This window comes from Thalassophryne amazonica, chromosome 8, assembly GCF_902500255.1.
Source record: "Thalassophryne amazonica chromosome 8, fThaAma1.1, whole genome shotgun sequence".
Taxonomy (NCBI): Eukaryota; Metazoa; Chordata; class Actinopteri; order Batrachoidiformes; family Batrachoididae; genus Thalassophryne; species Thalassophryne amazonica.
The window spans coordinates 109,413,506-109,440,549 of NC_047110.1; the positions used below are offsets into that span (position 1 = coordinate 109,413,506).

General features: G+C 40.5%; 1 protein-coding gene across 2 annotated transcripts; it reads left to right on the top strand.

Moving 5' to 3' along the window:
• Positions 1-2,489: 2,489 nt before the first annotated feature.
• ca5a (carbonic anhydrase Va) lies at positions 2,490-26,347 on the top strand. Of its 2 annotated transcripts, none has more exons than XM_034177240.1 (7): positions 2,490-2,847; positions 9,040-9,237; positions 10,507-10,625; positions 19,488-19,583; positions 20,558-20,620; positions 23,115-23,273; positions 26,134-26,347. In XM_034177240.1, exons 1-7 carry the CDS (start codon positions 2,715-2,717, stop codon positions 26,302-26,304), a joined length of 939 nt encoding a protein of 312 aa, XP_034033131.1. In that variant the 5' UTR covers positions 2,490-2,714; the 3' UTR covers positions 26,305-26,347. The 2 variants fall into 2 exon arrangements, with proteins under 2 accessions (XP_034033131.1, XP_034033132.1); XM_034177241.1 differs by lacking the exon at positions 2,490-2,847 and adding an exon at positions 8,565-8,904.
• Positions 26,348-27,044: the final 697 nt, after the last annotated feature.

The window sequence follows — 27,044 nt, forward strand, 5'->3', positions numbered from 1 at the left end:
TGAGCCACGGAACGAAGGTGTCTTAAGTGAATGTGCACTGTCTGTACGGTAGCTTTTCATACGTGTGTGTGGGATTGTTTGCTGGATTGTGTTTGATCAGTTTGACATGACATGGTTGAAGACGGAAGTGTTTGAAGCAGAAGTGAAGTCATGGTTTTACCAGAACGAGTCGTGTTCAAGCTGCAGATGTTGAAGTGGGTCACTTGTCCTGTTCTTTTCATTGAAGCCTTGGGAGATTTTATTATTATTATTTTTTTTTTTCCCCTCATGAGTTGCTTTTGGTGCGGAACCATTGAAGGTGGCTGTTGAGCGCCATGTTGTCTCCAGTCACACCCTTGTTCCAGTGTCCGCAATTTTCTAATTTCATTGTGATTTCATTTGTAAAATGGCCTTTTGAGCCCTTTTGGTGAAGACAATAAATATGACAATTCCAGCGACATCTTCATTGACTCTTTAGTGCATTTTCAACAAATCTGTTGGAAAATGCTGGTATTTAACTTGCAGTATGGAGCTGTGTATGCATTTATAAATTTTAATTGTTCCCACTTTTGCTGACAGGGGGTGGCAGCCATTCTGAGGGACTAACGAGCGCAAAAGTGACATCACAATGTCGTACCAGTACAATATGACGGAACTCCCACCACCCTACAGGGCCAGATATGACCAGAAAGTTATATTTGTAACGAGATCAATCTGAGATTTCTGATGTCCACAAAAGGTTGACAAGGACTCAAAATAAAAGATATGTGATTCACATCATGACTTGGACTTTACCTGGATCTGGATTCCACAACACAATGTAATAATTGCATATTGATCCAGAGTGGTGCGACTAATCAAAAAATTGTAATCTGATATTTAATTCAAAATGCTGAAAAAAAAATAGTGTCTTCCTGATCTTGATTTTACATTGTGGTGTTGTATGTTTCTGCTGCAGAACCTGTATATTGATCCGGATCACTCCCAACGTCCAACACTAACAGGGTCTTCTTTTCTACAACAAGGACATGTGACTTAAATTTTGTCAAGATCCATGAAGCAGGTTTGAGATGATCCTTGGTGAAAATATAAGAAATGATCCAGAATCAGGATCTTGATCCTGATCCACTCCAAAATTTAATGGAGTCTTCCATGTCCTAATATTTATCTGTGCTGAAAGTTTTGGCAAAATCCGTGTAGTAGTTTTGACAATCCTGCTAACAGACAAACAAGCACCTATGATTTTATTGCATCCTTGGTAAGTAAGTCCCTTCGGCTGCTCCCTTGTTTTGGTCGCCACAGCAAATCCAAGGTGGATCTGCATGTTGAATTGGCACAGGTTTTACGCCAGATGCCCTTCCTTACGCAACTCCACATTACTTGGAGAAATGTGGCAGGGGTGGGATTTGAACCCGGAACCTTCTGCATTGAAACCAAGTGCGTTAACCACTTGGCCACCACCCCTGCTTGGTGGACGTAATTAGATTACGCCAACCTGCACCGTCATTTGGACATTATTCCTATTACATGTCTTGCTTTACAGTGAAATGGACACGTTTATATACTTCAAAATGGCTATTGATATTATAAAAATAAACAGACTTTACAGTTCTGCAAAAGATGCTGGTAATTTCATGTCCAGTGCAGTGAAAATTGTTCGTTTTTGTTTCTATAATTGAATATTAACTTATTTTTTATCTGCCACTCAGAAACTGCAAATCTTCAAATAATTCAAAACAAAGTTGCTACAGTTTAATCAAGACTGGAAAAGTTTGCTTTTAGAGCTGTCTTCGTTTGTTGGCTTATGAGAAGAGACTACAGTTTTGTTCTGTAAATTACTTAATTGTCAAATACTTTGTCTTCCAGCGCTCAGAAAGCCTTATGTGCCGTCCTGTGTGCCTTGTTCTCAAAATGCAGGCTTGGCTAGATCTCAGAAGTGGAAACTGCAGATTAGTGGTTTACTACATTCAGTTTTCTCTAACATCCTGCTGCGATTCTGATTCGAAGTGTTTAATTTATAATTAGCTGTTGTGCATTATTAACTATTCATAAGCCTTATATGTGCTTTGGTCTCAGTTAACTTGAGCAAAATTAGATTAGCAACAGTCAGTGAGGATGTTAAAATGGTTACAAAACTAAAAGTTATTTTTCAATTCACATGACTTAATTTGCATTCGATTACAATCTATCCCAGAACACGATATGAGAGTTGTAAAATTTAAAATAAATATTAAAACAAAAACAAGCATAAATGAATATAAATGAAATTTCAGAGCATCATAACACCATATAAATATTCAAGGTAATTCTTAGTTTCTTATATAAAGACTGAATTCACCTGTGAATGGAAACTATACTACAGTTTCATATTTTGTCTCTAAACAGGAAATTTACTCTAAATTTTAGGTTTGAAAGAAAAAAGTTCACTTCCTGTGCCACGCACATGACGTCATCACGACGCCCCTTAAAGCAAGCCTCTGATTGGATGGCTGTCTGGACCACCTCGTAAACAAGATTTTTATAGGATTGATTCATTCGATTTCTGCGCATATTAATGTATTTCTTTTTTAAAGGGAATAATTGATCGAAAAGAAGGTGTGTGAACGCATGTGACGTCGAAGCTCCGCCTCCAGGCCGCTGTACACACGTGCAACAGTTCGGCCGAGAGCACCGTCTGACTTTGTGGAGAAAAAAAAAAACAGCGGCCGTTTATAGACGCAGTTTTTAGGGTAAATATGGTGAATCTGTCGTCGGTAATCAGGCCGCTGGCCGCCCAGTTTCACCGACAACTCGTCAGAAGTCAGCGGATAATTCCCTCCAGAAGATGTAACCTCGCGGCGTGTTCGAGCAAATATGTGTTGTCACAAAGTGAGTAAGCTAACATCTTTATTACCTTTATGAAGATTTTGGGCACACAAACCATAAAAAGAAAACTGACGAATGACTGGATTTGTATTAGCAACTACGATCCGAAAAGTCATTTTCTGGTCTTCACTGACTGTGTTTACTTCAGGGGCGGCTCGTAAAAAAGCGTGTGGCTGTGCAGCATTCAGGGTGTTTTAACAGCCGCACAGCGCAGACTAGTACAAAGTATGAAAACTTAGTGTTCAACACCATGCATCAATAACATCATCTGTGAAAAATACGCTTGACTTATTCTGTATGTTATTATCCACAGTGCCTCTTTTCCAACTCGCCACCTTCTCCTTTATCTGTTTCACATAGTCTACAAAGGTAAAAAAAAAAAATCCAGAATTGGCCCAGGACCATATTGGAATTCTGCTACTGCAAAAGACTTCCAGACGTGCACAAAGTCATTATAGGTTCCAAACTTATGCATACCTACATACATCTTCAACCACTTATCTGGGATCGGGTCGCGGGGGCAACGGCTCCAGCAGGGGACCCCAAACTTCCCTTTCCAGGGCCACATCAACCACCTCTGACTGGGAGATAATGAGATGTTCCCAGGCGAGTGTGGAGATATAATCTCTCCACTTTCCCGGAGTCTTCCCCGGGGTCTCCTCTCACCTGGACGTACCTGGCTGGAACACCTCCGTAGGGAGGAGCCCAGGGGGCATCCTTACCAGATGCCTGAAGCACCTCCGCTGCCTGACTCCTTTCAACATGAAGGAGCAGCGGCTCAACTCTGAGCTCTTCAAGAGCTTCTCACCTTATCTCTAAGGGAGACCCCAGCCACCCCAGGAAACTCATTTTGGCCGCTTGTACCCACAATCTAGTTCTTTTTATGCATTTCAAGAAAAATTGATGCCTCACTTATCCCTTAGAGAAGTAATTCTCAAGGATGTCAGGCAAGCCAGACATTTGGTTAGAACAAAAGTTATGCATGTAACTACGGTTCTATGAATCCTGGATGACCGCCAGAGCACTTGGTCCCTCAGAATCCTCGTTTGCTTGCGAGAAGGTTTAAGGGACTGAGCTTCCGGTGTCACGTGACTTATATAGGATCATGTAGGTCACCTGACGGTCACATGTGACTTTTTTATATTTAATCTCAACCTGCTTTCACACATATGTGACCATTCAGTGGTTATGCACCGCCTCTGGTGGTCAGGAAGATGAAATAGAACCTGCTTTCCAAACTGGAAGCGTGCAGCATCCTTTCAAAAATGCCAGACAGGTCAACACGTGCAAAAGGCAGTATGCATACAAATGAAACTGCAGCGGAAGTGAGTAGCAGTCAGTCAACTTTATCAGTCCAGGTTTCCAGGGGACGATTGCTGGTGGAGGACAGGTGGACTGTTTCTGGTCTGTGCTGTTTATTATTATGTTTCACAGTGCTTAGTGCACATGATTAATCATCAAGAACAACAGCAACATTTTTTGTTGTGGGTGTCCGCTTCCTTCACATTTGTGCTCGGAGCCATTAGTGAATTTACTGTTCCAGTTTAAAATTTTATGACCATTTCTGATGCTAAATCCAAATCAGATTATTTTTTTGGGGGGGGGTGGGGGTGACATGCTCAACTGTCGAGGATAAGATAAACTTTATTGATCTGACAGAGGAGAAATTCACATGTTACATCAGCTCTTAAGAAAACACACAAGGTGGGTGCAAGTATTTATTTATTTATTAGTTTATTTGACAGGGACAATACAATCAGACATAGCTACAAATCAAAGCTTGTAGCTGATGTGATGCATACAGAGTATAGCAACAAGTGCTAATTTACAACTCCCGTCCCTGGTTAGGCTTCTCTACTCTAACACGACCTAAAAACATCTTAATTTACATTTGAACATCTGTAATAAATACAACAGTGCAATTCAAACTCTCATCTCACTCATCTCATTCATTCACTCTCATATGCTTACTGGTGGGTACAGTTTTGGTTTGATTTAAGCCAAGATTTAAGTTTAAAGGAAACTTAAATCTTAGAGGAAAATGTTCATCAAACAGCGTGTGCAAGGATAAGCAATAATAATAATAATAATAATACTTGAAACAGTACAAGACATAAGAAATGAGGTAGAAATAGAATATGTACGTGTGTGTGTGTATGTATGTATGTATATATACACTCAACAAAAATATAAATGCAACACTTTTGGTTTTGCTCCCATTTTGTATGAGATGAACTCAAAGATGTAAAACTTTTTCCACATATACAATATCACCATTTCTCTCAAATATTGTTCACAAACCAGTCTAAATCTGTGATAGTGAGCACTTCTTCTTTGCTGAGATAATCCATCCCACCTCACAGGTGTGCCATATCAAGATGCTGATTAGACACCATGATTAGTGCAGAGGTGTGCCTTAGACTGCCCACAATAAAAGGCCACTCTGAAAGGTGCAGTTTTATCACACAGCACAATGCCACAGATGTCGCAAGATTTGAAGGAGCGTGCAATTGGCATGCTGACAGCAGGAATGTCAACCAGAACTGTTGCTCGTGTATTGAATGTTCATTTCTCTACCATAAGCCGTCTCCAAAGGCGTTTCAGAGAATTTGGCAGTACATCCAACCAGCCTCACAACCGCAGACCACGTGTAACCACACCAGCCCAGGACCTCCACATCCAGCATGTTCACCTCCAAGATCGTCTGAGACCAGCCACTCGGACAGCTGCTGGAACAATCGGTTTGCATAACCAAAGAATTTCTGCACAAACTGTCAGAAACTGTCTCAGGGAAGCTCATCTGCATACTCGTCATCCTCATCGGTGTCTCGACCTGACTCCAGTTCGTCGTCGTAACCGATCTGAGTGGGCAAATGCTCACATTTGCTGCCGTTTGGCACGTTGGAGAGGTGTTCTCTTCACGGATGATGCGAAGGAGATGTGTTGCACTGCATGAGGCAAATGGTGGTCACACCAGATACTGACTGGTATCCCCCCCCCAATAAAACAAAACTGCACCTTTCAGAGTGGCCTTTTATTGTGGGCAGTCTAAGGCACACCTGTGCACTAATCATGGTGTCTAATCAGCATCTTGATATGGCACACCTGTGAGGTGGGATGGATTATCTCAGCAAAGGAGAAGTGCTCACTATCACAGATTTCGACTGGTTTGTGCACAGTATTTGAGGGAAATGGTGATATTGTGTATGTGGAAAAAGTTTTAGATCATTGAGTTAATCTCATACAAAATGGGAGCAAAACCAAAAGTGTTGCGTTTATATTTTTGTTGAGTGTATATATATATATATATATATATATATATTTATTTACAAGGTCTATTAGAAAAGTATTCAACCTTATTATTTTTTTCAAAAACCATATGGATTTGAATCACGTGTGATTGCGTCAGACAAGCTTGAACCCTCGTGCGCATGCGTGAGTTTTTCCACGCCTGTCGGTTGCGTCATTCGCCTGTGAGCAGGCTTTGAGTGAGGAGTGGTCCAGCCCCCTCTGTGGATTTTCATTGTCAGGAAATGGCGGAATGATTTGGGCTTTTTTTTCCATCAGAATTTTTTCAGAAACTGTTAGAGACTGGCAGCTGGAAACATTAGAAAAATTTATCTGGCTTTCGGTGAAAATGTTACGGGCTTGGTAGAGAATAAGGATTGTTACTGTCGCTTTAAGGACGGCCCCCTGCGGCTGTGGGGCGCAGCGCTCCGAAGCCACCATCGACAGGCTGAGCGACCATTTCATTTCTAAACGGATGGCTGTCTGGATCCATGACCATCGTGTGCCATTTCTCTGGTTATCACAAGAGCTGGACATCAACCATTTTCCGTCAGATTTCACTTTTAACAAGAGATTTTGTCATGGAAAGCCGAGCAGAGGCTTCGCGCGTCACGATGGATTCGCTACTGGAGCGAGACAAAACCACCTCCGTTTTGGTGTCACAGGACGGCTTTGAGATGGCGTTCAGACAGCTGTCGGTGGTTTTTCCATCAAGTGATTATCCGAGAAATTGTGGATGTATCTGGACATGCCAGAACATGTCCTGTGAGGCTTCATCACGGCGTTGCTGTGCGTCATGCGGCACCGCTGCGATGCGCGAAGCCTCCGCTCCTCTTTCCATGACAAAAACTCCTGTAACAGTGGAATGTGCCGTTCATTTCCAAACTGGACGCTGTGTTTCATCCGGGACGTCGTCTGACTAGCACAGGAATTGTGAAAAGACATGGACATCAGCACGTTTTCGGCACATTGAGACAGACGTGCAGAGGAATTCTGCGTGGAATTCCTCCGGTGGAAACCATTCGGATTATTCAGAAGGCTTTCGGTGGTGATCCTATGGGCATCACACAGATTAAGGAGCAGTACAACCGGTTTACAGACAGCCGCACAACGGTGGAGAGTGAGCCACGCTCCGGTCGGCCATCAACATGCTAAAATGAACGCTGTGGTGATGCGGGACCGTCGTGTGACTATCCGAGAAATTGCAGAAGAGGTGGACATCAGCACTTTTTCGGCACATTCCACTGTGACAGAGGATTTGGCCATGAAAAGAGTGGCGATGAAATTCGTGCCGAAGCCGACGGCGGAGCAAAAGCACCTTCGTGTTGAAGTCTCAGGACATGCTGGACTCTGAAAAATTATGCCCACCTCTTCCACAATTTCTTGAATAGTCACACGACTGAAAAGTCACCGAAAGCCGTCTGAATCTTCCAAATGGTTTCCACCTGGCTGTCGCCCAGTTTCTGGCAAAATTTGATGCAGAAGCGCTGCTCCAGTCATTCCGCCATTTTCCTTGCAATGAAAATCTGCCGAGAGCAAGGCTGCTTACCAGCAAATGACGCAATCAACAGGTGTGAAAAAGTTCACGTATGCGCACGAAGGTTCAAGGTTGGATGATGCAAGCACACGTGATTTAAATCCATCAGGTTTTTGCAAAAAAATAAAAAGGTCAGATACTTTCCTAACAGACCTCGTGTGTGTGTGTATGTATATATATATGAGAGAGAGAGAGAGCCTAAGATATTCACTTTCCTGCTAGATAGAAGTAAAACATCTCATAAAATAAATCCAGAAAATATTATAATAGCTGAAATCAAGGCATTTGGATTAAAAAAAAAATTCCTCAAAATGATTACTACAATATCAAAATAGTCGATTTATTTAGTAGGAAGTAAGCCGCCAGTACAGCTACGAAAAGTCTGTAGACGTTAAAAGCTTTGTGGCCGTGATTGGAGAAACTGTACAACGTTTGCACATGAAATGCCTCACCTGCACTGTGAAGGTATAGAACTGGTGGTGCAACACCGTTTGCATGATTTCCTCAATTATAGCTATCTTGGTGGCTTCCCTCACCAGTCTGCTTCTGTCATGGTCACTTGGTTTTTAACATTGTTGCATTAACGGAGGAGCTGGTGAAATCTGAAGATGATCTTTTCCCAGTCGGACCTGTTCATTGTACCTCTGCAAAAGAAACCTGAAGTCAGGTGCTGCACCAGCAGAGAACAATAGACCGTTGTGTCTGTTGCCCGGACAACAGGATATTCCTGCATATTATTGTAGCATGACGTCTTTTGTGGGGTGGCTGAATTTGGAAAGGAGATGGTTTATGTTTCGGCTAAACCTGAGGTTTTAGAATTGGACTCTGAACGTCTGACTTTTAAGAGTAGATTTTAAAGGGAAGCCAACGTAAAGCAGGAGGGCGAGAGTTTGTTTGCAGACATCAAACCGGGTCGATGGTTTGAGCGGTCAGAGGTCCCGGTCCGTTTTTCCTGCAGTGGAGGGGAACCTGGAGGTGTGCCAGTACATTCCGCAAGTCGCTCTCCGTAAAGCCAACCACGTCTCATATTTTGTCATTTCCTTTTAGAAAATAGAAGTGTGGGTTGAAGGAACTGTTGTTGCGCACGTGCTACTGTTTCACTCAGCTCCTTCACACAGCCTCAGACGGACAGTGTGGGCGTAACTTGGGTTTGATTTCTTATTTTAGTGTGTGTGTGTGTGTTTTCAAAATGGACTGTTTAAAAATGCAGGAGGCAGCAGAGTACAACATGAAAAGTAGGTGCCGTGTGTGTGTGTTTTGATATGTATCACAGGCAGCAGCGGATTTCTGGCCATGTAATAATTTTAATCTGACTTTTCCTTTTGGACTTCTTCTAACCTCCCCTTCCTCCTGATCCTCCTCGTCCTCAGTGCATCCCATGTGGCAGGGACCCCTGGAGGTACCAGGTGGCGACCGCCAGTCTCCCATTGATATTATTGTGCGGAAGAGTGTTTTCGATTCAATGCTGAAGCCTCTGGTTATGGATTACGACCCACAGACCTGCCAGCAAATCTGGAATAATGGTTACTCCTTCCTGGTTGAGTATGACGACACGACAGACAAATCTAGTAAGTAACACATCATACAGGAACAGTGAATGATTTCTGTTTAAAATTAGGGGTTAAAGAGAATGCGCCTTTTTTTATGTTTTGTTTCACACACAGGGGATTATTCTGAAAATTACCGATCTATAATCCAGAACAATCACCCGAGCTACTGACTGTCATGTGACTTATTTCCCAACCGCAGTAAGATGTGTAATAATTCCGCTGTTCTAACCGGTCATAACTCTTAAGTATAGTGGACATAATGATTCAACATTACAAATGTTTCAGATCTTCAAAATTCAACGTTCAAAATTTGAAGCTTTGATGTGCACTTATTGAGACAGACTGAGTCAGACAACAAAAACGTGTGATCTTGGCCTGACTGTGACATTACCGCCTGGAACGCACTGAAAAAGTCACAGACACACGCATCACACGCAGCAGTAATGCTTGTGTGTTTTTCATCGGGTGGCAACCTGCTTTATTTTATTAATTTATTTTATATTGACTCAGCAGATACGCCCGTCCATCTGACACCAAATACATGAAAGCACCTCGTGTCAAACGTTTAATGATTATATAAACTTAAAAACTTAAGTCGGTACATATTGACTCACCGTCAGCTTTGTCCTTTTTGATTATTTCTACAATCCAGATCTTGTGACTTTATTTATTTGTTTGACTTTATTTGTTTATTTGATGAAATTTTTGGAAAGCGTAAAAATTTAACCAGGCAGCAGTCATGACTTTTTTCCCCTGTCACTGAAATGTTTTTATTATTATTAAATAAATAAATAAATCATATTTATATTTTTCACAGGTCTGACTTCTTTCGTAGTCATCAAAAATCCAGTAAAAGGTGTTAATTATTTAATGTTGCCAGTATGACATGAAAATCTCCACAAATCCTGAATAAACAGTCACCTGCTCTGTTCTCCAGAGGGGAACCGTCCATGCCTCTGGGCTGTTTCTGGGACATGTCCTCGATGCTGGGCAGTCTGCAAGGTTTAAGCTGTTTAACGTGAATGCCTAAATGACATCATCACATAGCACAACCATGATGCGAGTGTGACACTTACTGTGTTTCCGGCCTCAGAGTCCAGATTCAGCTTTTGAATGGATGGATATTTGTTTGTTTGTTTGTTTTCTACCTGTAATTTCTTGACTTGGTCAGCGTGTCTGCCTGAACGTCCTGTTCCTCGGCGCACACGTTGCCCCCGTGTCTGAGCTGGATTGGTGAAAGTCTCTGAGCTGCGATGATGGACTAACCTGTTCTTCTTTGTGGTGCAGCTTTGAAAGGGGGCCCCCTCCAGGATGAATTCAGGCTGAGTCAGTTTCACTTCCACTGGGGTGAGAGCAACGCCTGGGGCTCGGAGCACACTGTGGACAGGAAGCTGTTCCCTGCTGAGGTACGGTGCCACAGCATCATGTGATTTTTATATAATGACTGAATAGATCCTTGTCATTTGATTGGTTGTTTGTATGTCATGTGACATGGATTATTTGTACCATTTGCCATTGTTTTTCATTTATCGTGCAGTTTTGGAACTATACGTTTTGCGCTATTGCACCCCGCAACCACTGGGCACGTTCACACTAATGATGAGGGTCCTTGGCAGAGTGAGGGAGGTTTGGTTTGTAGGTGGTGATTTGTCTGAGGAGTCATTGGCTGAGAACTGATGTTGGAGTTCCTTAGAGTACAGCCGTTTAGCTTGCATGACCGCCTTCCCAAACGTGTACTTTGACTCTTCATATCGGACCTTGTCGGACCTCTTGAAAGCCTCCTCCTTCTGCGTCCTCAACTGTCTGAGTTTAGGAATGAACCAGGGTTTGTCGTACCTAAATATAGCAAAGCTTCATCTCATCCTGTCTATGGCTGATGCTGAGACCCTGATTCATGGTTCGTTTCTTCTAGATTGGACTGCTGAAATGTTTATTTTCTGGTCTACCGCAGTGTGATCACCTTAGTATTTTCTCTGCTTTCCTGCCTATTTACTGCTGGCGAATTATATCCTAGGTATAGTTTTTCTGGCTGACTGATTCTGTTTCGGCAACATTTCCTGTATGCCTGTTTTGTGAATTCTTTTGTAATTTGTGTCTGTTGCATGGCCCAAGCAGAGGGTCACCCCTTTGAGTCTGGTCTGCTTGAGGTTTCTTCCTCAGAGGGAGTTTTTCCTTACCACTGTTTCTCTGGGGCTTGGTAAGGTTAGACCTTACTTGTGTGAAGCGCCTTGAGGCAACCTTGTTGTGATTTGGTGCTAATAAATGAAAAGAAATTGAAATTGCTCTTTTTCTCTCTGTCCGAGGTACGCATAATGTCGCTTTGGATTTCAGGACTGACTGCGCTACAAATCGCAGGGTGCTGGACTGCCTGTGAGATACCAGGTCTGTAGCTGTGCAGTCTGCATTTGGAATGAATGTTGTCGCATGAGCAGGCCCACTGATGGCATGAGGAAGCCTGGATGACACCTGCCTGTGGTGCAAACACCTGTGTGAACTTCTCATCAAATTAATCTTTTTGTTGTTGTTGTTGTTGTTTGATTTCCTATTTTCTGTTTCCTCAGCTTTGTAAAACTTTGCAAAAACCTTCTAACTTGTAGAATGGCCTAAGCAGAGGGTCACCCCTTTAAGTCAGGTCTGCTTGAGGTTTCTTCCTCAGTATCATCAGAGGGAGTTTTTCTTTACCACTGTCACCTGCGTGCTTGCTCTGGGGGTTGGTAAGGTTATACCTTACCTGTGTGAAGTGCCTTGAGGCAACTTGGATGTGATTTGGTGCGATATAAACAAAATAAATTTAAATTGACATTTGTAGGTAAAGTACAAGGGCTGTCAGATGAAGTGTTCAGCCATTTTTTGTCGGGATTTTTTTGTTGGACTGAGGAAAGCAGATGTCATTCTGTACACAAAGAAGTTGGACTACATCAGGATTGTTTTTGAACTATGATTGTTTTTGCAAGTTGACTGAGAACAATTTTGGATTAGATTGGACTACTGGACTACTAAAGATCATGTTGGACTGTTTGGAACCTCTTGACCTCAAAGGACCAGTGACACACACCAACACGTAAGTGCCTTACCTTTTGTTTATAAATTAATAAAATATCAAATGACAAGGATCTGTTTTAGGCGTTATATAAAACAAATAATGAATGCGTTTGTCATTCGTGTAATGGTAAGAATATTTCATGAGGTGAACGATGGAACATTCCATCTTTCACCTCATGAAATATTCCTACCATTACATTCGTAAACATTCATTATTTGTATAATAATGCATTTCTTGCATGATTCTATTAACTGTGATGTTCCACGCTGAAATGCCACTCCTGCATGGTAATACACTGCTGCTGCTTTGGCATTAAATTAAACAATGTCGGACTCTGTAGTTTTCTCTGGGCCCCTCCCCAATCAGACCGGGAGTGACATGTTTAGCCGCATGTTCTCCTTGAATTGCTGGCTGTCTGAGTGGTGTCCAAAAAATGAGGTGGGCTTCATAGATAATTGGCAAAGCTTCTGGGAAAAACCTGGTCTTGTTAGGAGAGACGGCATCCATCCCACTTTGGATGGAACAGCTCTCATTTCTAGAAATCTGGCCAGTTTTCTTAAATCCTCCAAACCGTGACTATCCAGGGTTGGGACCAGGAAGCAGAGTTGTAGTCTTACACACCTCTCTGCAGCTTCTCTCCCCCTGCCATCCCCTCATTACCCCATCCCCGTAGAGACGGTGCCTGCTCCCAGACTACCAATAACCAGCAAAAATCTATTTAAGCATAAAAATTCAAAAAGAAAAAATAATATAGCACCTTCAACTGCACCACAGACTAAAACAGTTAAATGTGGTCTATTAAACATTAGGTCTCTCTCTTCTAAGTCCCTGTTGGTAAATGATATAATAATTGATCAACATATTGATTTATTCTGCCTTACAGAAACCTGGTTACAGCAGGATGAATATGTTAGTTTAAATGAGTCAACACCCCCGAGTCACACTAACTGTCAGAATGCTCGTAGCACGGGCCGAGGCGGAGGATTAGTAGCAATCTTCCATTCCAGCTTATTAATTAATCAAAAACCCAGACAGAGCTTTAATTCATTTGAAAGCTTGACTCTTAGTCTTGTCCATCCAAATTGGAAGTCCCAAAACCAGTTTTATTTGTTATTATCTATCGTCCACCTGGTCGTTACTGTGAGTTTCTCTGTGAATTTTCAGACCTTTTGTCTGACTTAGTGCTTAGCTCAGATAAGATAATTATAGTGGGCGATTTTAACATCCACACAGATGCTGAGAATGACAGTCTCAACACTGCATTTAATCTATTATTAGACTCTATTGGCTTTGCTCAAAAAGTAAATGAGTCCACCCACCACTTTAATCATATCTTAGATCTTGTTCTGACTTATGGTATGGAAATAGAAGACTTAACAGTATTCCCTGAAAACTCCCTTCTGTCTGATCATTTCTTAATAACATTTACATTTACTCTGATGGACTACCCAGCAGTGGGGAATAAGTTTCATTACACTAGAAGTCTTTCAGAAAGCGCTGTAACTAGGTTTAAGGATATGATTCCTTCTTTATGTTCTCTAATGCCATATACCAACACAGTGCAGAGTAGCTACCTAAACTCTGTAAGGGAGATAGAGTATCTCGTCAATAGTTTTACATCCTCATTGAAGACAACTTTGGATGCTGTAGCTCCTCTGAAAAAGAGAGCTTTAAATCAGAAGTGTCTGACTCCGTGGTATAACTCACAAACTCGTAGCTTAAAGCAGATAACCCGTAAGTTGGAGAGGAAATGGCGTCTCACTAATTTAGAAGATCTTCACTTAGCCTGGAAAAAGAGTCTGTTGCTCTATAAAAAAGCCCTCCGTAAAGCTAGGACATCTTTCTACTCATCACTAATTGAAGAAAATAAGAACAACCCCAGGTTTCTTTTCAGCACTGTAGCCAGGCTGACAAAGAGTCAGAGCTCTATTGAGCTGAATATTCCATTAACTTTAACTAGTAATGACTTCATGACTTTCTTTGCTAACAAAATTTTAACTATTAGAGAAAAAATTACTCATAACCATCCCAAAGACGTATCGTTATCTTTGGCTGCTTTCAGTGATGCCGGTATTTGGTTAGACTCTTTCTCTCCGATTGTTCTGTCTGAGTTATTTTCATTAGTTACTTCATCCAAACCATCAACATGTTTATTAGACCCCATTCCTACCAGGCTGCTCAAGGAAGCCCTACCATTATTTAATGCTTCGATCTTAAATATGATCAATCTATCTTTGTTAGTTGGCTATGTTCCACAGGCTTTTAAGGTGGCAGTAATTAAACCATTACTTAAAAAGCCATCACTTGACCCAGCTATCTTAGCTAATTATAGGCCAATCTCCAACCTTCCTTTTCTCTCAAAAATTCTTGAAAGGGTAGTTGTAAAACAGCTAACTGATAATCTGCAGAGGAATGGTCTATTTGAAGAGTTTCAGTTAGGTTTTAGAATTCATCATAGTACAGAAACAGCATTAGTGAAGGTTACAAATGATCTTCTTATGGCCTCGGACAGTGGACTCATCTCTGTGCTTGTTCTGTTAGACCTCAGTGCTGCTTTTGATACTGTTGACCATAAAATTTTATTACAGAGATTAGAGCATGCCATAGGTATTAAAGGCACTGCGCTGCGGTGGTTTGAATCATATTTGTCTAATAGATTACAATTTGTTCATGTAAATGGGGAATCGTCTTCACAGACTAAAGTTAATTATGGAGTTCCACAAGGTTCTGTGCTAGGACCAATTTTATTCACTTTATACATGCTTCCCTTAGGCAGTATTATTAGACGGTATTGCTTAAATTTTCATTGTTACGCAGATGATACCCAGCTTTATCTATCCATGAAGCCAGAGGACACACACCAATTAGCTAAACTGCAGGATTGTCTTACAGACATAAAGACATGGATGACCTCTAATTTCCTGCTTTTAAACTCAGATAAAACTGAAGTTATGTACTTGGCCCCACAAATCTTAGAAACATGGTGTCTAACCAGATCCTTACTCTGGATGGCATTACCCTGACCTCTAGTAATACTGTGAGAAATCTTGGAGTCATTTTTGATCAGGATATGTCATTCAAAGCACATATTAACAATATGTAGGACTGCTTTTTTGCATTTACGCAATATCTCTAAAATCAGAAAGGTCTTGTCTCAGAGTGATGCTGAAAAACTAATTCATGCATTTATTTCCTCTAGGCTGGACTATTGTAATTCATTATTATCAGGTTGTCCTAAAAGTTCCCTAAAAGCCTTCAGTTAATTCAAAATGCTGCAGCTAGAGTACTGACGGGGACTAGAAGGAGAGAGCATATCTCACCCATGTTGGCCTCTCTTCATTGGCTTCCTGTTAATTCTAGAATAGAATTTAAAATTCTTCTTCTTACTTATAAGGTTTTGAATAATCAGGTCCCATCTTATCTTAGGGACCTCGTAGTACCATATCACCCCAATATAGCGCTTCGCTCTCAGACTGCAGGCTTACTTGTAGTTCCTAGGGTTTGTAAGAGTAGAATGGGAGGCAGAGCCTTCAGCTTTCAGGCTCCTCTCCTGTGGAACCAGCTCCCAGTTCAGATCAGGGAGACAGACACCCTCTCTACTTTTAAGATTAGGCTTAAAACTTTCCTTTTTGCTAAAGCTTATAGTTAGGGCTGGATCAGGTGACCCTGAACCATCCCTTAGTTATGCTGCTATAGACTTAGACTGCTGGGGGGTTCCCATGATGCACTGAGTGTTTCTTTCTCTTTTTGCTCTCTATGCACCACTCTGCATTTAATCATTAGTGATTGATCTCTGCTCTCTTCCACAGCATGTCTTTTTCCTGGTTCTCTCCCTCAGCCCCAACCAGTCCCAGCAGAAGACTGCCCCTCCCTGAGCCTGGTTCTGCTGGAGGTTTCTTCCTGTTAAAAGGGAGTTTTTCCTTCCCACTGTAGCCAAGTGCTTGCTCACAGGGGGTCGTTTTGACCGTTGGGGTTTTACATAATTATTGTATGGCCTTGCCTTACAATATAAAGCGCCTTGGGGCAACTGTTTGTTGTGATTTGGCGCTATATAAAAAAATTGATTGATTGATTGATTGATTAAAATGGTTTTATTGTAAAATGCACTCAAAAAAAAGAAAGAAAGCAGTACCTTTACACATTTCACTTACTGCCAGCAGCAAAAAAAAGAAAAAAGTGGGAAGCTGCAGAGCTGAAATTTTGAGCCCAGCAGACTCTCACTTTGTCTGCACAAAGTTGGTAGTGTAGAAAACCCTGCTGTGGTTTTAGGCGGTAAAGTACAGTGTGCAGGAGGACTGACTTTATTACACGCTGCATCGTTGTGTTTTTCTTCCTGTCATGCATGCACAGCTGCTGTCAGACATCTGCTGCTGTGAACTTTGTAAACCAAATGAAACCACTGCGTTTATGTCAGCTGTTGGGATTTGAGGCTCAAGTTTTAGTTTTCTTTATCTTTTTATTTTTCTCGCTCCGCGCTGGACTACAAAACATCTGCTTTTCATTCTGCTCCTTTAAACTAGTGCACTCGCTGTAGCGCTTCAGAAGAACTCCCACTGAACAAGATGCTGGTGGGTGGTGCTGGGAACATGGTGACGTCATGGTTCCCATCAGTCAGCAGGATCATTTTTCCCGTCTGTGCTGCAGTAGCTCAGTGGGTTGTTTTTTAAACACAACGCCAGGGGATTTCTGGGATGCAGAAGTGAAAACCGCTGCACCACCATGCTTAAAATCTCAAAGTGGAGACAAATTACTGCAATGTATTCACAAAATTAAAAACAAGCACACAACCTAATGGATTGCATAAGTATTACTTGGATTTAGACAAGTCAGGGATGGAGGCAATAACCTTTTTGAGTTTGAGGCTCTGCTTCATCAATAATTCAGAATTAAAAGGTTATATGGTCAAGTGGTCTGGAGTGGACTGTCCTCAAAACCAGTGGTGTATTAATGAGAGAAGCCACAAAGACACCAGAACAACTCTGTAGGAGTTTACAAGTTTAAGTGGCTGTGAGAAGAGGGAGCCTGGCTGGAAAAACGTGTGTGACTTCATTAATCACAGAGTCATTATTAAGAAGATGTGAACTCGAGTCTGCCGGAGTGAATGTGCGAGAAAATAATAATAATAAACTTTAGTTGAAGTTGGTGCTTGTTATACCCACAGGAGGGCAGTATTGTACTGTGCGGAAATGACTGTCATTTCATCACAGTCCTCAAAAGTCCATAGTCCATGCAGTCGTCGTCTTTTTTTTTCTAATCTATGAATTGTTTTGGCTAAATAGCCTTCCAATAGGTGGCATAGAATATGTATTTATTTATTTAAATCTATAGGCCATTTTTATCAGCTAAGGGTCGTCCTTACAGGCAGTACGGGATTTGACCCATGTGTGATAAAGTCCCCTGTACATTATTGGAAGAAGATGAAGTAAAACCGTTGTTTTTACCGATATTTGAATTAATGTTAAATAATGACTGCCTAACAGTAGCTCAAAGTCAAAAAGCATGAACGTGTTCTGAAAACTGGGCTAACCGTGTTGTGAAATCATGTAACAGAAAGCACCCTGGAAATGCTTGGCAGTTCGGTTCATAGTAGGTTCTGTTCTGTTTGGGAAGCTAACGTTAATATACACTTTTGTTTACATTTGTTTTTATATGTAATTGTTAATACCGTTATTGTACGGTTAAACTACGCTATTGTACTTTATATGCTAGTTACCGGCTTTGTTTAATCTTGTTGGCTAGCAAGGTACGGTTGGCTTATTAACAGCTAATTTAACGGTAGCTCATCTAGCTATAGGAAGCTTATTTTTGTGATTTACAATTTATTTTACATGGTGTAGATTTTTAATATTCTTCAGTTTATGGGTTATTTAATAGATATCAACATATAGTATCCTATTTTGGGGTTTCCATTAGATAGCATATAGAATATGTATTTTGTCTTCCTATAGTAAGATAGTAGGGTGAACTTGAGATGGACACCTAAAACCTATTACATCATAGCTTCTGTTTCTATAATAAATTAACCATATTTATAACTTAGCCTACTAGCTATAATTAAATTTTACTACTAGTCTACAGACTAGGTATACAAATAATACAATCTTCTCCTGTATGAATATTTAGGTTTTAGAAGCTAACTCCTATAATATTATGTAGTATTATATTTCTAGTATATGTTGTTTATTACCCTTATTGTGTAAATATCACTTATATACATGATGTCCAATTTCTTGGGTGGGTAGGGAGAGTTTCCATGAGATAAAAAAGACTTTGAACCTACCATCCCTGGTTCTCAAGACCAGGCACCTAAGTGGTTCTACTCTACTCTTCTTTTTTTTTTTTTTTTTTTTTTTTTTTTTTTTTTTAGATATACCTTTAGTATACACTAGTAGAGTTCTACTTTAGAATTAGAATATATTAGAAGACATACCTTACTGAATTTTCAGGGGCTTAAGAATAAATTTTAAGACATTTTGTCAGAATAATTGTATTATTTCAAACTTATTGGATGCACTGGGTGCCTAACATATCTTCACATTAAATCGGTGCTTCTTTCATGATATTTCTTTTGTTTTTCAAAATGAACTCTGAAAAAACTGTTAATGGAGCCATTCTGTTGTACATTCACACTGAATTAGCTTTCAGTCTCATTTCCTGCATTCCATAATGTACCGTTCTGCTCATTATGAAATACTAGAGCCAAATTCTATTGTAACCTGCATTAATGATAATTTTCCACCAGATGGCATTATGGGTCCATTTCAAGAACCTTGAGTACAGACTCTTGGATGCGATGACGACCAAACTGTTGCTTATATTAGTAGATACGGTGTTTGTCTTTTGGCTGGTTCCAGTTGTTGGGGGTCCACAGCGGATCCAGTACATATCCACTTTGGGAATTGGCACATTTGACACCAAAGGTCCTTCCTGACACATCTCCAGTTCTACATGGAGAAATGCACCCACCACCTGGTCTATGCTAATCATAAAATATGTATAATGCAAAATTTAAAATGTACTGAATTCCAAATGTATATTCTCAGTTAGAGGGAGAAGACTCTTATTTTGAAAGGGGGAAAAAGGAGTAATGGCATGAATGGAGGGAGAACAGAAAGGTTAAAGATATTAAAGAAGTCACTGTGTAAGAGTTTAAACAATTGAGCACCTGCATATACAAGCATGCACGATAACGAGCTGAAGTGTGTGTGTGTGTGTGTGTGTTCAGCTCCACTTGGTCCACTGGAACGCTGACAAGTACAACCTGTTCAAGGAGGCAGTGATGGAGGACAACGGTCTGGCTGTTATCGGTGTTTTTCTAAAGGTACACACTCTTCTTTAGACGGCACAGTTCCACACAGATCCTGCTTCCACTTACACTCAGTTCCCTCTTTCAAGGACGCGGTGTCTCGCTGGTTTGTTAGGGTCCATTCACACTATGACATGAAGTGGTCGACGTAGCAGGTTCTCGGAAATCTCTGTAAAATGGTGGAGATGATTTGTCCCAGGGGTCCAAATTTCCTGTCTTCGAAGAGGTCGACTTAGCCCAGCGGAGGCTGACGCTGTACTGGCGAAACTCAACATTTGGCGACAGTCCACTGACTTACTATTGAACACAGTTCAGCTGTCGCCATTCGGTGTTGGTTGCATTGGTACCGTAGTAGCAGTAATGTAGATTGTCGACTCAGTGTTTGTGACATACTCCGTGTAAACTCAACACAACTCTGTGATTTGCATTATTTGCTGCGGGTGAGTTGTTGAGACGGGTTCTGCACATTCCTTCACATGTCTATGTATTTCTTGATGCCCAAGAGATTCAGAGGAGGCTTTGCATCCAATCAAGCCTCCTGTGGAGGGGGAACGTACTGGGACTGGTGTACTGGCGGTGGTGACGGAGCTGTAGTGGAGCTCAACTCTTGCTGGCATTTTGGCACGAACATCGAAGATTTTAAGTATGTTGAAAAAAAATTTTCCGGGAACACAACCAGCATGTACATCAAAGTTCCAGATTTAGCAGGAGATAGCACGGGATTACCAATGTTTTCATGGGCGGGATTCTTCTTGAAAGTCTGTTCATCACAGACCCACTCCCTGATCCTCGGTTTTGGTACTCAAAGGTTGACACAACTGTCGTAACTCTGCTAACAAACAATAACTCGTGACAGTATCCCAGCAGGAAGTAAGAACTGTGTGATAACCACCATTTGTGTGACTGAAGCTGTGTTGTTACATAGTACGAGTGGTGCATGAAGCTTTGCACTGTGGCTGCTTTCCTGATTCTGTCCGATCCTCATGCAGGTGGGAAAGAGACACAACGGCCTGCAGAAGCTGGTTGATGCACTGCCTGCCATCCGACACAAGGTGGGAGCGCGCACACACAGTTCTTTTTGTTAGATCATCCAAACAGTCATGTCCTTGTGTAATTTCGTTAAGGTTTTATCTGCAACTTGATAAAGTATACATTTTTTTTTTGGAAAGCTTATGTTTGCCAGGAGAAATATCTTCCTTCCGACAAGCTTTTGTATCTTAATTCAAGAACTGTAGAACTCAGAAAATTTAAATTTTTATACATTAATACTGGTAGGCAAAAGCTATGCATGCCCTAAAAAAAAAAAAAAAATCATGCATTTCTAACATTTAGAAATCTGACATTTGATTGGAACTCTTTTTTTGTATCCCTCATTTCATAATCTTTCTAAAAATGTATAGTTTAACAAACCTGTGAGTCATTAGATACGGGAACCTGACTAAAAGCAGATGGTCGCTCACCCCACACACACACACACACACACACACACACACACACACACACACACACACTCACACTGAGTCCAATCTGCTGCAGGTTTCTTCCTGTAATCAGAAAACACAGGCGTTGCTCCAGGTAGATTCATAATCTCACTCTTCTACAGTGTGTTGAGGTATTTTATTATTTTGCTCGGTATCGATTAAAATTTAGTCCATACCAAAACTGAAACAAGCTCATTTCAGCATTACAAAAAATCACTTCAACTACACCTGCTCCTGATCTCTGTCATACATGTGACAAGATCATCTGGTGTATCAAAAATCTGTGTCTTCATTATAAATGATGGATTCACAGGTGAGTGATTCTTTGGTAACAGAATTACAATCTGCAAATTTGGAATAATGAGATAAAATATGGCTAGATTTTGTCATTCTGTTACCGTGGAATTGTCCTGGTACATGCCTTGGCATACTGGTACTTTTATTCATTTTTATTTATTATTGGGGTTTTTTTTGGGGGGGGGGGGGTGCATTAATGTGGTGCATTGTTGTGTCCCTGTTGGATGACATCATAGAGCACCGCCCTCTACTCCTCACAGCATTTAGACCCCGAACAGTTTCCCCCCTAAAATTGGTCTGCCCTGCTTTCACTGTGTATCCATCATTTGGGGGCCACAGCAGCTCATCTGAGTCTGACTCTCTTCACCCAAAGGAATGAATGTGATTATTAACCATCAGATGACAAAGTAAAACCTCTTAATCATTCTAAAGTCAGTTTAAAGCAGAAACGATGCGATAATTGGTGGAGTCGCTACCGACACTTTGAAATGACGGTAGGCGCAGTGAACGCAGCAGCAGCAGCTCGTGTAGCCGCGGTGCTCCGATCGCGTCCTCCATCTTTTATTATGACATAATGCTGAATTTATGTGGAATAATTTGTTGTACCAAAAGCTTCAGATATCTGTCACTGAGATAGATGATGACTGGAAGCAGTTTGAAGCAGAAACGAGGTGATGATCGGTGAACCGCGGCTAATGACACGTGCAGTGAAGGCAGGGGGACCGTTTGGTTGGCGACACCGGATTCAGACTTTGTTGTAGCTGAACACTTTTTCTCACCGTTTGTTTCACAGTTATGATGACACTGTTCTTGTAGCATCGATCCGTCGGCATTTTATTGCATATGGGGGATATTTTTTCTTCCCAGAGATAATTTTTACATCAGATGCTCCTGATTGTTCAGGTCCACGTGGACACACGACTGTAGATTTGCACAGTGTGGCATCACTTCTTATCACCAGTGATGTCTGATAACAAGGGTTAATAAAGTGAAAACAAATCTAAAGTTAAATCTGAAAGAAAGTGATGACACTGTGGTAAACAGCATTCCCGTTAGGGAAAACTCTGGATAAAATCTGGATGCATCTCACACATTTGCTTGTATTAGCTACAATTAAATGTTACTTCTTGGTTTGGCAAAATGAGTCAGTTGGTAGTGTAATGTTTTCTTATCACTTTATTACGTTTTTCCTAGTCGTAAGTCGGGAATTCTCAGTTCCATCCAACACATTGTGAACTTTAAACAACTGTATTTCAACATTAAGCAAAGTTGGTGAATTTGGACAGTCTGTTATGTAGTTTTTGCTATTTTCAGACATTTTCTACACACACTCAACAATCACTAGATGATTTTATAACTGCGATAATTCATAGTTTCCTAAATTGTAATTATTTAATGTGGTTTAAATTCATGTTGTAGACAAAAATTGGTGTGCGGATGTGTCCGCCTATCCCCCCCACCAACCTGTTGTTGTTACATTGTTGAATTCATGGACCTGTCATCTACAAACCTCGATTGTCAGAGGTGAAATGCTCATCCATGTCTAGAAATGTCACACCCAGGTGTTGCTCACATACCCCGGAGGAGACTTTTGGTTTAAAAAAAAAAGTGCTAGCTGCATTGTGCATTTGTCATATTTACATTACAAACTTTACTAAGGAATTCTAAATTTTAAGTGGTTTGTTTAACACTGCTCCCCCCCCCCAAAAAAAAAAAAATCTAAAACTGTGATGTGACAGGTGTGTTGTGCTGTTTGTGTGTTCTTTAGGGCAGTGTGGTTGAGTTTAACAGATTTGACCCGGCCTGTCTATTACCCACCAACAAAGACGACTACTGGACCTACCACGGTTCTTTGACCACGCCTCCTCTGACGGAGTCCGTCACCTGGATCATTATGAAGCAGCACATAGAAGTCAGCCATGACCAGGTAAATCTTCGCTTAACGCGATCAATGACTAGACAGCAATAATCCAATTATTGATCTTACAGCGCATTGTCCATGGGGATCCACGGGCTCTAGATTGGGCCATGTTTATAAAATAGGTAGCTGGACATTTTTCAAGGTGGTAAAAATTATGCAAAATTTCTACAATGATTTGAACTGAAAGTGCAGGAATTTAAAATGAGAAAGTTTTGTGAATAATTGTATTTATTTATTTGGCACATTTAGTTTCAACAACATTAGTTGTGTTTTACACTGGCGAGGTTGAGATATTTCCTTTGTTCAGAGCTTGTCTGGTTACAGGGACTGATTAAGGGAAAGATCAACGTCCATTGTTCACTGTTGTTACCTAGTATCTCTGATTTCTCCAAAAATATTAGTTCTATCAACCTTTGGTTTTCACGGCGTTCATCCATGACCCAAAATACATAAACATACCAAACGGCAAATGTCAGCTCTCCCCGGTTTCTATGTGATCAAAGTACACAGAGGCCACTTGGCTTTTAATAAACAGATTCCAAATAAGACTGTATTTCATTATGGTTTTGTGTTGTTTATAGAATATTCTGTTTATATTTTCTAAAGCGTAGTCTGATTCATGACTCTGATTAATGCTGCATATATCACAAAATGCAGTAACAAGTTTCACACTAGAAATATGGTACAAAGTTATAAAAAATATAAACAACAGAAATATATTAACACATTAAAATGGATAGTATATGATACCAGTTTCAAACCTGTTCAACAAGAGCTGGGATTTAAGCAGTGGTTAATAAAAGGAATCACGACATGGAAAGTGTTGGAAAAGGAAGAGGAACTAATGAGTTTTGAAGAGATGAAAGACAAATTTGGTCTTTGCAAATATGATTTCTTACATTATTTGCAAGTAAGAGATTATTATAACAGGGAAATAAAGAAGATTCCCTGCATGGAAGAGAACACAGTGAAAGATGATTAGATTAGATAGAACTTTATTGATGCCTTGGGAAGAGTCCCTCAGGGAAATTCCCTCAGGGATCGTATCTAAATTTTAGCATGCACTTATAATTAACACTAAACATTCAACAGAACACATAAAGACAAAGTGGGAAAAGGAATTAACTACTGAAATAAGGAGTAATGACTTGGCTAAACATGGACAAACCACCAAAAAACCACTGGTTCTCAAACGTGGAAAAACCTGCTTCACGTCTTCATTAGGGGCAAATAGTATTTTAACTAACTGCTAACATGCTGGAGAGACTGGATCAGTAGATGTTAATCATAGTCATCTATTCTGGAAATGTTCAAAAATAATAATTACTGGGAAAACAACAACAAAAACTTGGGATATAATTTGTCATTGAATGCTATTATACTGTACTTGCGTAACTTTTCAGCCAAATACATACAAGGAAAAGGGAAATATTTGGTGAAAATTTTGACAGTGTCATGTAAAAAAATAAATAATAAGGAAATGGCACCAAAAAACTACACAACAATTTATTGAAGAGATTATATCTGGTGGAGAGACTGACATATATGGTGAGACTACAGAAAGCCCAGCTGGAAGATAAATGGGAGAAATGGACGATATAAAGAAATAAGAGCAGCGGCACTGAGAACTGAGAGGAGACGCGTCTAATGACACTGAAAAGACAACACTGGAGCAAATGATTGTGACTTGAAATATTTTCCCTTGTTTTGTGTGTGGGGTTTTTTAAATAAATAAAATTCTGAATGTTGTTTTATAGCTGTTTAAAAACAAAACAAAGAAAGTTAAAAAAAAAAAATCTTCAGTAGTTTTACCATTTCGAAAATTTTTCAGAAACATTGAAGTTAGGGGAATTTTATGTTCACTCTTGTACAACCAGAAACCACATAGTGTTTTACAAAAATTCATGCGCAGTCCTGATTAAAACAAAAAGGTTGTTTATGAAGCTCTGATTTGAATGTTGTACTAATGTAATTCTCTGCCCTGCCACTAGAGGGCTTCTGTTGCATATTCAGCACAGCATTTCAGAAATCTCTATTGTAATTATATAAAAAGTAGAACAAAATTGCAATTCTGCTGTTGCTTCTGCACAACCTAGATTATTTGCATTATGTGACTCCAACCAGTCAAGAAATGGGGAAAATATTGTCTTTGTTTTGGCTTGAAACGCCTGAGTTAGCGAATAAAAGTTGTGCAGAGCAGAGAAAAATAAAAATATGCAGCAGCTGTAAATCAGCAGGACCACAGTGAGAAGCTGTTTCTTTAAATAAGTGTGCACCCATCAGGTTTCTTAAGTGGCAAAACAGGTTCATGATGCCGGAAGGTGGCGTTCTTCACGATCATTTCAGGCTGTCGAATAATATTTTAGACCTTTTTGAAGGCATCAGACTAATTTGACAACATTTACATAGAGCTTCAATCCAAATGAATCTCTGCCGTCACCACAGATCTGAGTTCTGATAGATAGATAGATAGATAGAGATAAATTAGCTGCTTTTTTTTACGCCTGTCGTTTTTTTTTTTTTACTTTCACTTTTGATACTCTGTGTGCTTCTTACCCTGTGTGCAGCTACACAATGCTGCTGGAGCCTCAATTTCCCTGAGGGAGTCTTTCCAACAGATCAGTGAAATTCTATCTAATTTAATCTAAACTGATGGGAGTAGAGAAGCTTGAATCTTCGACTGCTCTACTATGGAAAACCACCTGGACAACTGAGAGCCTACACAGAAATAAACTGATGGGACTGATGGTGATAGGACTTCATTGTTGTTCATGTCTTTGTGTTTCCAAAGTGATACGGGTTGCTGCCTTTAAAGCTCGCAGCCCGTTGACTCCTCTCTCTCTCTCTCTTTCTGTGTCCACCTCAGCTGGCGGTCTTCCGGAGCCTCCTCTTCACCTCGGCGGAGGAGGAAGTGCAGAAGAGTATGGTGAACAACTTCCGTGTGCAGCAGCCTCTGCGAGGTCGCACAGTTCGATCGTCTTTCACTCCCTTCCTGCAGGAGGCGCCACCAGCTGCAGGCGACCAGCACGCTCACTGACACTGCCCGACCCACACACACACACACACCTGGTGACCGCAACACAAATATTGTACTGAAAACTATTTCATTCCTTTGGAACAGAAAATCTAAATTTTTTTATATGTGGCAAAACATCTACATTTTTACATTTTTAATTATTTCCAGTATTTGTGGAAAATATCAGTACAGTACAGCTGTTTTTCACAGATAATGTCAAGGGTTGAACAACATTTGTAAAACATGTTACTGGGTATTGGGATTTTTTTTTCCTTTTAAACTTTTTTCCCTGCAAGGCAGAGTCTGATCTGGTTCTCAGGTTTGTTTGTTTGTTTGTTTAATCCTTGTCTGCAGGCAGGTGCTGCAGATGGTTTCATACTCAGGGTGGAACAACGATACGATCCGCCTATCTCAGTTCAATACATAACACAATAAATCATTAGGATATTCACACTAATCATGTAGAAAGAAATCTGTGGATGTTAAAGAAAGAAATTATTCTGAACTGCAATTATCATTGATGTTAACTATCTTGATGCGTATATTTATGAGTCATTTGAGGGGGGGCCTGCAAGAGATGATTTCTGCATGGCAGTAGTTGACTTTTCCTAGCATCACGATACGAATATCAAAAATCGATACGATTCAATACAGACCCCACGATACAAGTATCAAAATCAACTTTTTGTACCACGTTGTGAACATCTTAATTTGGGTCATTTATACGTGACAAATATGCGTTTTTGTTCAATTTTTTGCAG

Excerpts from the sequence above, each read along its gene's own strand:
- ca5a (XM_034177240.1), top strand. The coding sequence starts at position 2,715 with ATGGTGAATCTGTCGTCGGTAATCAGGCCGCTGGCCGCCCAGTTTCAC. Across the intron at positions 19,584-20,557 it reads TTATCGGTGTTTTTCTAAAG|GTGGGAAAGAGACACAACGG; the intron begins GTACACACTCTT and ends ATCCTCATGCAG. Across the intron at positions 23,274-26,133 it reads TAGAAGTCAGCCATGACCAG|CTGGCGGTCTTCCGGAGCCT; the intron begins GTAAATCTTCGC and ends TGTCCACCTCAG.